Source organism: Akebia trifoliata, chromosome 14 (genome assembly GCF_017979445.1).
Source record: "Akebia trifoliata isolate Shusen 1 chromosome 14, ASM1797944v1, whole genome shotgun sequence".
NCBI classification, from domain to species: Eukaryota; Viridiplantae; Streptophyta; class Magnoliopsida; order Ranunculales; family Lardizabalaceae; genus Akebia; species Akebia trifoliata.
This window is the reverse complement of record NC_141388.1, coordinates 5,446,785-5,460,775: the sequence shown is the minus strand read 5'-3', so window position 1 is coordinate 5,460,775 and position 13,991 is coordinate 5,446,785. Positions and strand designations below refer to the sequence as shown.

Genomic DNA, 13,991 nt, shown 5'->3' with positions numbered 1-13,991 from the left:
GTTCACTTATTTTCTATTTGGGTGTAATAAGTAAAAGTTAGGGTGTCAATAGGAGGTCTCTAAAGAAACCTGCGACCTAATTAATATGGTAACTTGCGAGTTATCGAATCTGGGTTTCGGGTCCTTTCCATGGGTTCTAGGAACCGATCCGATCTTAAAAGTTCTCTGGCTTCCAGTTTCAGGTACGTACAGTATTCCACTTGGCAAACCTACCAACTTTTTTTTGCTAACGAGGAGAGGGGATGAGATCATGTCATTATGAGAAACAAACAACAGAATTGGGATCTAAAAGATCGCTACAAGATCTGAAAGAAAGAGAGAGAGAGAGAAACCTATATCTATTTGGGAAGAAGTAGAGAAGAAAGGGAGACCAGAGACTCCAAATTCTGATGCCATGAGTTCTCCAGCACTCGCAGAAGTGAGTATATTTCCTCTCTCTCTATGCGTGCGTTCGTTTGTGTGTGAGATTGGAATGTCACGGCACCTATAAGTTGGTTTATAGTTGACAAAATTAACTTAAGTTGGTTTATAGTTTTGATTGGATAGGGAAGCAGATTCAGTTTTGGATTCACTCGGCTGTGCAAGGGCCTTGCTGTTGTACTCGTTGGTGCCCATGTTGTTCTACATATTTTCCCTTCTTCGGTTACTTATGTCTCACTTATTCCTGCTAGGTTTGCTTTTTTTTTTTTTCCCATTTTGATTGATTCATAAATTTCTACATTTATGTTGTACATTTGATCATTTAGTTATACACCTAGGTCAGGACATGTGGTTCATTCCCTGAATTTAAAACCCCCACTAAACAGTATTTGAGATAAAATATCATTAACATGCCAGTTGTGCCTCACTGACTGAAAATCTCTCCATGTAATTGATTTGTAGGACAATTCCATTTGCTTGGAACCTCATAACAGCTGGTTACGTTGAGCAGTTAGTTATTGGGGTATGCATTCTTGTTGGAAACAACCTCCAACAAATGTAACATAGTTATACTATTTTCATTTTTTTCATCCAAAAATCAAGTTCTGATCGTACATTTGCTTTCCAGGCGGTCATAAGCACACTTGGTCTTCTTTTCATTGGAAAGCTGCTTGAACGAATATGGGGTTCCAGGGAGTTTTTGAAGTTCATCTTTGTGGTTAACTTTCTAACATATGTTTGCGTTTTCATCACAGCTATTGCCTTGTACTACATAACAAGGCAGGAAAATTACCTGTAAGTCTAGTTGCCCCCCCCCCCCCCCCCCCCCAAAACATTGTTCTTACAATCCTGTTTTCTCTTACAATCCTGTTTTCTCTTTGTAAAGATTTGTTTTTTGCACGTTTCAAAATTTTTTCGGCATTAATATGATTTTCTACGGTGTCTGAGAGTGCATTCTCCTTGACTATTTTGATCTCAAAACTACTAGAATACATTCTATGCACATTTTATGTTAATGGGAAGACTTGGGTTTCTGCGTCACATGTATCAAACAAGTAGAATGGAGAGTGCTTTGGTCTCCACTCATCCATCATGACCTAATAACTATTCTCCTCTCTTATTAATTAATTTTTTTTGTTTTTGTTTTGTTAATGAAGAATTGTATCATCAAAAAAAAGGAAGCAAGGTCGGGTGAGATGACAGCCCAAGCAGCTTCAATTACAAAAAAAATTTACCCCATTTGTATAGAACACATTCTTTCCCATCTGCAAACAAAGTCCTCAAAAAAGATTCCCCGAAATTCAAAAGACACCTTACACCAATAGAACAAACAAGCAAGGGAACCTGTTATTCACCCCTTATTAATTGATATCACTAACAATGAACGTTAGTGCTACTATTTCTTTCTTTCTTCTTTTTTTTTTTTTTTTTTTTTTTTTTTTTTTCAGTTTGAAATAGGGTACCTGTAATTCTTTCTCCCTATTTCCCATCAGTTTGAGTGGCAACCTTCTGATTTCTGATTTTCCTTTTCTTTTGTGGTAGTTATACACCTCTTTCTGGCTTCCATGGGATCCTTTCAGGATTACTGGTAGGCATCAAGCAAATATTCCCCGATCAAGAACTTTCTCCATTGAAGATAAAAGTGAAGGTATTATTTTTTATGTGTCCTTGTTCATTTGAGGGCAATGCCTTTGGTTAGTGATTCATATTAATTTCAGAACTTGAAAGGAACATCTCTAATACTCACCTTGGTGTTACCATCCAGTGGATGCCATCACTCCTGTTATTTTCATCCATAGCTGTAAGCTTCTTTATCGAAGGGTCAGCATCGTACCTTCCGACCTTAATATTTGGTACATACACAAGTTGGATTTACTTACGATATCTTCAAAGGAGGCCGGAAACGAACCTTAGAGGGGACCCAAGTGATGAGTTTGCCTTCTCCACATTCTTCCCTGATTTTTTGCGGTAATGTACCATTTTATGCCATTTCTACTCTTGAAGTAATATGATTTGCGCTTTTGGCCATATCTCCCTTTGTTTTTATTGAGTTTGCTTCTTTATACCATTTGGATTAGCAGACCAGTTATTGATCCTATTGCATCGGTATTTGACCGCATACTTTGTGTAAGATCCAAAGTTCCTAATGAAGCCAAGGACTATAGCTTGAATGTAGCATCATTGCCTAGTTCTGACCCTACCGAGGCATCCCGGAGGAGGTAATACTTCATTTCCTTAATATTAAACAAAATTTTAATCTGCAACATGATACAAATATTTGATCTGGATCGTTCAATTTGTTTCCACATATTGGCTATGTGATAGCCCCAAATCTATATAATAAGATACAATTGTAGGGCCTACTTTGCTACAGTTTTCTGAGGGTATAAACGTCCCATGCAGCTACAGTTTTGTGGGGTCCACCCTACTCACTTTATAGGCCCTCTATTGTCTTGTTTTTTCCTTGGTTCATCCTAGGGTTAGCCCACCATCTGAACTAGCATGGGTAGCCTTTGTGTAAATATATATATATTTTCCAGGGGGGGGGGGGGGGGGGCGCGGCGGGCGGCACACATGCAGCATTCATTCGTTTTTTCTTTTCTTTTTTCCATGAGCATTGTGCTTATACTCATAAGTAATAACATGGTGTGCCTTGTTTCTTTGCTCAAATACAGAGAAAGGGGAGCACGTGCACTGGAGGAAAGATTAGCAGCAGAGCAGTTGTCTGCAGGGGGAAGTACAGAAGATCTGCCTCGCAAAGATGCAGCAGAAACTGTTTGAAAATGCTTTGGAAAGTTAACTTCTTCTCTGCAAAATTTGTTTAGAGCATTGCATCTCTAGAGATTGGGTAGTTTTATAAACAATAGGTGGAGTGTATGGGGCACTAAAGAAAATGCAGCTGAACTATGTCTCAGGTGGATGAATAAGGTATATATGAAAACTAATGAGTCTCCTTGTATAATATTTTGGTGAGAATAATTTTTATATTAGTGTCAACAAGACAATTTCGAACTATTTAACCAACCAACATTGGGCATAAAGGAGCAAAATGTGTGAGAAATGCCGAACTCGCAACTATTTTATTGAAAATCTACTTCGCGCAAACACAATAATCTCAAGCCAAAGACAGAAACGGGTTACTTCTTCAAGGATTCTACCATAAAATAAATTATTTGTGATTAGTTTCAACTTTTAAGAGTTTTAGTTTGAAATGAACTTTATAAAGTAATCTAATTTCTAATACATATAATAGTAAAATGGAAAAAAGATGATTCTGAATCCAATACAAATAATTTGTGCTTATTCATGGATTAGATGAATTATTATAAAACAAATAACTAATCGATGTCATTCGAAAGCTAAGCATGACTGGCTTACACATTGGACTCAGGAAGATAATTTGGGAATTATTTCAATTTGTTTCATACAATCAAATACACCCCTGACGTTTATAAATCAAATACAACCATTTCCCCAAATTTGGGAATTACTTCGAAGGATTCTGATTGTGTTTCTATTTTTTCTGACTGTGTTGCAGTTTCGAAAACTAAAAATTGAATTGCCCGTTGAATGTAGGATGTTCTCTCGATCCAATAGACATGAATTCAAATCTCTGATCATCGATTTCGGGGACAACACCATCCATTGGCGATTCAGCCCAGAAACCCAGAAAGGAAACATAATAAAACATATATATTTTTTTGATCAATCATAATTAAACAGATATTACCATATATAATGCCACTTACATTTATATCTGGAAAAATGATAATTTCTAGTAAATAATGGAAGTTACTGTGTCAAGATCTAGTTTATAATGACCATTATTCCTATCGCTATAACAAAATATTATTTAATATTTACGACACCCCCACTTTTTTATTTTTATCATTTGTTGAATTAAGTCTATTAGAAGTATGATTCAAATGAGATGGAGTAGCAGAGCTAATGAATGGGCCTTGTTTCTCTATTTTCAGGAGGAAACATAACCACTAGATCCAACCGTCCCATGTGCAAGTACTTGACCCTATAAGTATAACTTTGAATTTAGGGAATCATAAAGCAAAAGTGAAAAATGAAATAAGCTTTGACTTCATGGAATCATAAAGCAAGATTGAAAAATAAATTTAAAAAAGGAAAAAAAAAAAAAAAATGCTTCACAAACCTTCGCTTATCAACTGGTTAAAGGCTTCACTTTCCTACCAAAACAAACAAGAGCAACCCCCCCCCCCTTCCCACCAGAAAGAAAGAAAAAAAAAACCCTTAAAAAATCCAAAAATGCTCAAATCAAATGGCTAAAATCACCAATCAAGCTAATTGCTGTTGTATATCTTCATAAGGGGTGGGGCCAAAACTTCATAAGGTCAGTGGATCCTGAAGAGTGTGCTACATGTCACAATCAGGAGAAGTGGGGCCAATAAGGTCATTGTCATAGCCTTATCAGATTAATTTCTTTCTTGTTTACTCCATGTTTGAAGCTTCATATCTATACTCTTCCATGCAGAAAATATCAATCAGATAGTTTCTGTTGAGTTTTGTGTTATTAGAAAGTCAACATACTTTGGTCAAATCTGAAACTAAGTTATAATAATAATAATAGAGAAAGCTGTGATCACCTGGTTTTGTTTATGGGTGAAGAGAAGGCAAGTGGATTAAGCCTAACTTCAAGGCTAATTATCTCTACTACTCTCCTATAAAGACCTCCATCAACTCTCCATCCTCAACCACCATTGCACATTCATTCTTTAGATCTTTCTCTCTCTACTATACTCCTACAAACTCTAGCATTAACAACAAGAGAGAATATATATAAAGAGAGAGAGAGAGATCTAGAGAGAGAGAGAGAGAGAGAGAGAGAGAGAGAGAGAGAGGAGAGAGAGAGAGAGAGATAATGATGAATTCAATAAGGTCATGTTTTTTGGTGGCTTTCCTTGTGCTTCTCATCTCCATGGAAGCCACCCTTATTCACGCTGACAACAAGGGGAATGGTGATGGTAATGGTAACGGTAATGGTAATGGTAATGGTAACGGTAACGACAAGGGTGATGGGACAGGCAACGGAAATGGCAATGGAAACGATGGAGGTGACACAGCTTCAGAGCCTTACAAAGTACTGAAACCGAAGAAGGGGAAGAAACAAGAGCGAGCTTTATGCGAGGTGAAAGGGCAGTGCTACAACACAACTCTTGAATGCCCTCCCGAGTGCCCGGATAGGAAGCCCAAGAAGAACAAGAAGGTCAAGGGATGCTTCGTCGATTGTAGTAGCAAGTGTGAGACTACTTGCAAATGTAAGACTATCTCATTAAATGAATTTTAAAAAACGCGTCTTTAATGTCATTCACTCACTCTGATATGTATGGATGTATGTTTATTGGCAGTTAGGAAACCCAAATGTGAAGGATATGGCTCTGTTTGTTATGATCCTCGTTTCGTTGGTGGTGATGGTGTGATGTTCTACTTCCATGGGGTTAAGGGAGGTGACTTTTCCCTTGTCTCCGATGATAACCTCCACATCAATGCTCACTTCATAGGAACCAGACCAGTGGGTCGGACACGTGACTTTACATGGGTGCAAGCTCTATCTGTCATGTTTGATTCACACACTCTTGTCCTTGCTGCCAAGAGAGTCTCTCAATGGGGCAACGACGTCGATGCTCTCACTGTCCGATGGGACGGTAAGGAAATTGAGATACCCATTGATGGAGAAGCCGAGTGGCGAGCTAATGATGGAAGGAGAGAGGTTATAATAGAGAGGACCGATGAGACTAACAACGTAAGGGTAACTGTAACTGGACTTGTGGAGATGTATGTGAAGGTAACGCCTATTGGAGTTGAAGAAAATCGGGTTCACAATTACCAGTTACCGTCAAATGATGCCTTCGCTCACTTGGAAACTCAATTCAAGTTTGTTAGCTTGACGGATTTAGTCGAGGGAGTATTGGGAAAAACTTACCGATCAAACTATGTCAGTCCTGTCAAGATTGGTGTTCCCATGCCAATGATGGGAGGAGAGGACAAGTATCGCACTCCATCCATTCTTTCGCCTCTCTGTAAAGCTTGCAGATTCAAGGGATCACTGTCTGAATCTGCCTTCATTGATGGTTTAGCTCAATACTGATATATCTTGTTTGTGCTCTTGACTTTGATTTCTGATCAAGAATGTAATAAAGGCAGTTACCATTGGCCCATTAAATCTTATTTCATGATGTATTACCAATAAATTCCTATTTCAAATATTGTCAGATTCAATAATTGTTAGAAAATCTTGGCAACCCAAAACAAAAAAAAAAAAAAACAAAATCTAAGTGAAGCCTTAATTATGTAGGTCAGTACTAAAATTTTCAGCAGAGATTCGATGGGACCCTATCGAGTATCCATCGAGAGAAACTGAAAAAAATTTGGTAGCTACCCGGGGAAAATAGATGGGTGTGACTTTTTTTTGTTAAGTTCAGTTTGGCCATTTGACCAATTTTTTAGAATAATGGTTTTCTAATTAGAAAGTCATCACTGGGTCTATACCCGACTGACATAGCGTGAACTAGGAACCCATAGATCTTTTTCCTTGGGACACACAAATGCACATCTTCTACAAGGAAAAAAGATATATGATTCGGTGTCCATGCCACATTAGCCGAGTATTGACCAAGTGAAGACTTTCTAGTTAGAAAATCAGCACTTTTAAAATAAAAAAAAATTAGGCACTTGAAAGGTGGTGGATCGAGACAAAAAGATTTTTAAAATTAGTGTTTTATTTTTTGAGTAATTTAGTAATTCCTCTTGCAAAATTGATGATCTTAGTTTTAGCTTGTAAAAAGTGCAAAAAATTAGGTTAATCCTTTAATTAAAAGTCAACGTCTCTTTTTGTTGATGAATTAACAGTGAGATTTTAATAAACCCTTTAAGAACTTAAATTACTGAACTAATAATTGAATAAAATCAAAATTTCACCGGTTAATTCATTAACAAAAAGAGATATTGACTTTGAGTTGTGATAATATGACATATGACCCCCCCCTCCACCCCCCCAACTGACGCATGCCCCCATCACAGAACCGTAAATCATTTGCTTGGGATACACAAGAAAAATATTTATGATTATGCATATCCTGAGGCAATTGATCTACGGTTCTATGATAGGAGGGGTGTTAAAAAATCATTAGACATTGACTTTTAGTGAAGGATAAATCTACTATTGTATTTTATAGGGGGGTAAACCTAATAGAGAAACACTTTCCTTACTTGGGCCGTCGAGCTCAAATGGATTACCAAATTGATAATCCAACACCACAACTTTCTAGATTTCATGGAAAAACTCAGGTAAAAAAAATATTTATTTTAGATTTGATCCAAGGTTTTTGAAAATTGAGATTGTTGAGTTCCCATCGAACTTCCAAATTTAACAATAAAAAATAATTTTTTTTAAGTTTTTTCCCTTCTAAAGTTCATCGAATTTTGTCCTCTACATCCTTGTGGTATCTAATCATGTTTTTGGATGTCACAAGGTGAGCTCGTCGTGAGGTCAACGACCCTCAATAAGGTTTGAAATTTTACTAAGTTAGTAAGACTAAACTTACTCAACCTAATATCACAAATTTTGCATGATTTATTACTAAAGAATTCAGATCATGTGTTCCCTCCCCCACCTCAATAACTCGATACATGCCACGTAAGCCACAATCCAAGGAAATTATGAAAAAGAGATATTTTAGGTTTTAATTTCTAAGATTGTGACTTACATTGGCATGTATTGAGGTGTGGGAGGAAGATTTCAATTCTGTATGGGTGTATAGATCCAGACTCATTACTAAATTATCCTTTTCTCTAGGGAAAAATACTAGCAAGGTGAAGCGGATGGTTTTAGGGAGCGGATCCTCTATAGTCCAATCTTCCCGTAGCTCTCTGTAATTCTTGTTCTACAGGCCATAGAACATAACATTGAATAAAAATATGAAAAATACTAAAATAGGGTTGATATTATAATTAATTATTAAAAAATTAATAATTTTTTTAGAAATTACAAAAAACGATTTAACACGATGAACTGTCTAGTGATTTTTCACATCATTGGACTTCCTAGCATTTTAAGTTTGAGTACTAAAAAGGATAAGGCTTGCCTTACTAACTTAATAAGATTTCAAATCTTACTAAGGATCGTTGAGTTCACCTTGTGGAATACAAAAACATGATCCAATGCCACAAGGATGTAGAGTAAAAAAATCTATGAACTTTAAAGAAAAAAAAATGTCTGACAATCCAACGATTTAAAAGAAAAACACTGGCCAGTCCAATGTGTTAAATTAGTTTTTGAAAATTAATTAAAAAATTAACCTTTTTAAAGTAATTTCCCCATAAAAAAAAATCTCAAAAAAAAAAAAATTTTTTTTTTTTTAATATCCAATCAAGTGTTTGAAAATCGATGGTCATTGAATTCTTATATTTTAACGTTGGATATAGTTGTCTTGATTATGTGGTACACCCTCAAATGTTGATAATACCTATGAAGAGCTACAAGAAAATCGAATTACAAAAGATTTGTTCTCACGAATTTAATACTTAATCTTGAAACTGGAAATATAGGATAAAGAAGATGAGAGAGAGAGAGAGAGAGAGAGAGAGAGAGAGAGAGAGAGAGAGAGTGTGTGTGTGTGTGAAAGATGTATTTAATTCATCTATATGCCCTTAGAGCAACTCCAACGCAAATAGGCATATCTACTACACTTATTTGGTAGGCATTTTATTGTAGAGAATCATTTTGCCTATTCAAGTGGATTCTAACCATACTAGCCAAACTAACTTTACAAATTTAGTCACAGTGAAATATTTTACAACTGCTATCAATTTTTATCGTTAATAAGTAAAGAGAAAGATAAAGAAACTTAGACCTTGTGTGGATGCACATTTCCGCGCAAGAGTAAAAGCTTAATCTCTCCCCGTAAGAGTAAAAAATCTCTCCGCAGAAGAACAGGTTATTGGAACTTCTCAACAAAGAGTAAAAAATCTCTCATCACAAGAGCAAAAACCTCTCCGTGTAAGAGCAAAAACTTATCTAAACGTTTGCTAGCTCTCCACAGGAGTAGAAGCTCTATCCAAACACATAGTCACTTTCTTCTTTTATCTCTCCTATTCTCTCTCTTTCTCCAAAATATTTCAAAGTTGAAAACCTTAGTTCGAGTGCGTTGGAGTGCTTTAAAGGATTCTGACCATGCAAAATAACAATTGGGAGAAGAAATAGAACCCGAACTAGAGTGCGTCGAATTGCTCTAAAGGTACATGTTCCCTTTATAAACTTAAAATTTGAATCAAATTAAGATTTCACTACCAATTCATCTCATAAGAGATGTTGGTAAACCTAATCATACATTTTAGAGGGGTATACCAAGTATAAGTATGACCAATTTGGCATGAATAATTACTAAACTATCCTTTTCATTGCGGACGCTTGTAGGACTTGATGTTGGAACTAGAAATACAGGATAGACGGACAAGAAGAGGAGAGAGAGATTTGGGAAGAACTGAGGAAGAGGAGGAGATGAGTAGCAATAGTTCAAAGAGAGAGAAGAGGACGAAGAAGAAGAATGATAGAAATAAGTTGAAAAAAGAAGTTCCAGAGATTGTAATGGTGGTTCCATCTTCTTCAGCTTCCGAGGAAGCAAATGGAGACAAACTCGAAGAAGAAGAAGAAGCGAAGAGCAGCAACAACTCGAATCAAAATGTGAATGGAGAAGCAGCCATTGAAGACATCATCAAGAGCAGGAAGCATAATAATAAGATTGCCCACGATTCGAATGGTAGTGGAGGAGATGTGTCTTGTTTCTTCCCCACCAATCGAATCAAACGGATCATAAGGAGCGAGGGTTCCGATTTTCGGATCACCCACGAAGCCATTTTCCTCATCAACAAAGCAACGGTGATGCATTCATCGATTCCCTTTCTTTCTTTCTTTGATTGATTTTCTTTTTTAGGGTTTCTTCTACTTTTTCATCTCTGTTTCTAGGGTTTTTAATGTATTTTGTATACCCCCCCCCCCCCCTCTCACAATGCATCAAAGGAAAAGGGACCTAAACAGTATTCTTTCATAGAAAGAATGTGCTTTTAGATTGAAGGGTTTTCTTGTTGGTTGGGGTCTCGTTGTTTTATCTTCTAGAATTGTCACCAAGACCATGATGATTGCCGTTCTATCTTTTTTCCTAATGGTATTAAAATGTGGTGTTCATAGTTTGGACTTCTACTTCAAATTATCCTAAGTTGCTAGTATTTTTTAGTTGCACCCTCTTTTGAGCTTCACTAGTGAGTTGCCAAATAAGGAATCGGTTGGTGAAATGGCGTGAGAAACAAAAAACGGGAAATGACCCTTAAAAGATATACTTGATGGGGATATGGTAAATGAGTGTTGCTGAAATGAGAAGGGCAATGAGTATGTGGAGTGAAATTATATTTTAATGAAACTCGTATATAGGAAGGACCCATAAAAATTGATGGCTGCAAAATACCCCAAAATGACCATTTTTATTACCTTGGTTCTATTATTATACAAAAGGATGGATGGGTTGAGGAGTTCGTTGTCCATACTCCATAGTATTAGAGTTGGATGGTTGAAGTGAAGGTTGCTTCTAGGGTGGTATGTGACTGACTTATCCCTATACAATTAAAAGGAAAATCTTATAATAAGATTGACCATGCTTTATGGAGCTGAGTAAGGGGAAATCAAGAAACAACACACTTATAGATTGAGTGTAAGTAGAGATGGGGATGCTAAGATAGATGATTGCCATGATTAAGGAAGATAAAATTTAGACTGAAGACATTCGAGAGAATGCAGGTGCGGTTCCACTAGGTGATGAACAAAATTATAATTGATTGAGATGATCCCTTCATGTGCAACGAAGTTGATTAAAGCCCTGATTAGAATCAATATGAAGAGTGAGAGGCAAGCAAAAAATAAAAAACACACAGAGTTAACTAAAGAAATTGCTTTAGAAAAAATTGAAGGGAGGAACAAGATTTGTTTTACCACTTCAAATTTTTGAGATGAGACTTTGATGATGATGATGAGTTGTTTGTTTTAGATCTCTTATGTTACTCTTAATGTGCTCTTACCTCGTCCTTTCCAATCCATTTTAATCTTTTTTTTTTCTTTCAATGTTACAGAAATTCTCTCTTGTTGGTTGGGTGTAGGAGCAGTTGAATTGTTTTATGGAGATGCATATACCAATGTTGTATTAGATCACAAAAATACAAAATAAATAAATAAAACTGTTTATTACAAGCAACTTTGCAAGTTAACATAATAAATGGCTTTAGATAGAATTGAAGGGAGGAACATGATTCGTTCAATTGACCACAACTTTTTTGGGTTAAGGCTTTGATGATGATGATGATCTGTTTGTTTTGTATTAGTTCTATTACACTTGTGTTTTGTTTTAAAATTCTTTTGTTGGTTGGGTGTAGGAGCATTTCCTTGAACTGTTTTGTGAAGATGCATATGCCAATGTTGTACAAGATCGCAAAAAAACTGTTGATTACAAGCACCTTTGTAAGTTCTCCTCCCCACCAGTTTTCCCTAACCTTCTTTCTCTTTCTCTCTCTCTCTCTCTCTCTCTCTCTCTCTCTATATATATATATATATAGGGTAGTGTTCAAAGGCCCTAAAGAGAGCCAAACATTTTTCAATGTACGGGTTAGAAGTTTTGGAATAGGCTGATTTTTGGTGAGGATGATCTCTTCACCATAGAGATCATCCTCACAAAAAACCAGCCCACTCCGAAACTTCTAACCCCTATTTTGAAAAATGTTTGGCACAATGTTTGGCTCTCTTTAGGGCCTTCGAATGCTTCCCATATATATATATATATATATATAAATGCACATGGGATACAAAAGGATGAGCTAATCATTAAGATTGATTGCCAAGAAATAACGCAGTCTATTATTTACATTTATAGGTTCCATTGTTTTGATTATCTATATGGAGGGAGATTTTGAAACGGATGATACATATGGAGTTGAAACGGATGATACATATGGAGTTGGATAGTGAAAGTGGATATGCACTTCCAAATTTCTCTATGATTCACATGTTCCGATCAAACTAAGGGGAAAAAAAAACTATGGACAACTATAATATATGCTTTATTGCTGTGTTGGATAATCAATAAACAACATGTTTATCAAATGACTGCAGCAGAAATCAAAATGTTGAGATGGATAAGTGAAAAATAAAAAAAGACAATTTAGAATAAGAACATTTGCAAGGTAGTGTTGTGGTTGGGTTTGTTTCTTTTCTGCTGTTCTTTATTTGTAAGTTGGTCTCTCAACCTCGTCTTCTTGTTCCGCCATTTCCGTCAATAAGTTTTTTTCTATTAAAAAAAATATTAGTCCCAATAAATGAAAATAGAAGGAGATTATTTGACATGTACAACAAAGATCAGTGAGGACGCTAATGAGGAGAACTCTGGTGCATGTTGAATGTTCTATAAGGTTAAGAGGATGGCTGAAAATGATATTGATTGGGGTTTTAGGAAATGATCCAATTATCTAAAGACACGTGCATTCAACATAATCAAAAGCCTCATCCCAAAAATTTGAGCTGAATCAATTCTGTTACTCCATTCAAGTCCTCAAATTATCTTGTCTTGCGAATCCATGTTTGAAGAACTGATTCAAAATCTAATACCATATATATATTCTTCATCCGAGTACTAAGGTCCGTTTCTTTTGTTGTTTCAGCATCTGTTGTTTGTAGAAGGAAGAGATATGACTTCCTTTCAGGTAATTTCCTACTACTACAGTCTACAGCCTTGTTTGCTTTTACAATGTATGATTCTGACCTTTACATGTATCTGTCTATAATGACTCTACCAATGACCGTCGCTTATCTGGCCCATTTACCCATTTTTCTTTTTTGAACTTAGATTTTGTACCTGAGAAGGTTAGAGTCGAAGATGCCTTGTCAGAGAAATTAGCTGGAATCTAACCATATGTAGAAGAGAATACAACTTCCTTTCAGGTAATTTCCTACCTTTCTTGAATGTATGAATCTGACCTTTATGTATATCTGTGTATTGTGACTACCAATATCCACTGCTTATCTGTTTTTGTTTTTGAACTTAGGTTTTGTATCTGAAGATGCCTTGTCAGAGAAATTAGCTGGGACCTAACTATGCCAGAAATTTCAAATGTGTTCAGGATTGTAATATCAGGATGGGTAGTCTACTATTTTGCTTAGCTTTGGTCTGATGAAAAATTCATGCTAAGAGTGCAGTTTGTAGCAGTAGGTGGGTAAGGAAAGATGGTTTGAAGCCTCTTTGTGTGTAATCACATTATTTATTATATATGTATGCATATAAAAATATTGCTACTTGAATTTATCTTTGTTTCTGTGTTTTATGTGCAATATGCAAAATAATTGCTTTAAGCATCTTATTGATGACATGAATTCTGAGTCAGAGACGGACTTTTTGTGGACATGTCTCATGGGAGAAACCAACTTGAAATGTAGACTCTTCGCAATGACATATCAAAATGAGTTCCCTATGGTAAAGAAGTGCCACAATCTTTTAAAAAGAAAATAG

At 36.1% G+C, this 13,991-nt stretch overlaps 3 protein-coding genes across 3 annotated transcripts; all 3 read left to right on the top strand.

Moving 5' to 3' along the window:
- The first annotated feature begins 200 nt into the window (after positions 1-200).
- Positions 201-3,448, top strand: LOC147385767 (rhomboid-like protein 19). The gene is made up of 8 exons (XM_086422438.1): positions 201-418; positions 547-671; positions 883-943; positions 1,049-1,215; positions 1,963-2,068; positions 2,186-2,388; positions 2,502-2,639; positions 3,096-3,448. Exons 1-8 carry the CDS (start codon positions 395-397, stop codon positions 3,199-3,201), a joined length of 930 nt encoding a protein of 309 aa, XP_086278564.1. The 5' UTR covers positions 201-394; the 3' UTR covers positions 3,202-3,448.
- A 1,252-nt stretch (positions 3,449-4,700) lies between these two features.
- On the top strand, positions 4,701-6,830 carry LOC147385766 (uncharacterized). The gene is made up of 2 exons (XM_086423839.1): positions 4,701-5,708; positions 5,799-6,830. Exons 1-2 carry the CDS (start codon positions 5,312-5,314, stop codon positions 6,536-6,538), a joined length of 1,137 nt encoding a protein of 378 aa, XP_086279965.1. The 5' UTR covers positions 4,701-5,311; the 3' UTR covers positions 6,539-6,830.
- Positions 6,831-9,561: 2,731 nt separating this feature from the next.
- Positions 9,562-13,783, top strand: LOC147385765 (DNA polymerase II subunit B3-1-like). Its single transcript, XM_086422621.1, has 6 exons — positions 9,562-9,686; positions 9,866-10,327; positions 11,869-11,953; positions 13,147-13,188; positions 13,332-13,426; positions 13,531-13,783. Exons 2-5 carry the CDS (start codon positions 9,872-9,874, stop codon positions 13,391-13,393), a joined length of 645 nt encoding a protein of 214 aa, XP_086278747.1. The 5' UTR covers positions 9,562-9,686; positions 9,866-9,871; the 3' UTR covers positions 13,394-13,426; positions 13,531-13,783.
- Positions 13,784-13,991: the final 208 nt, after the last annotated feature.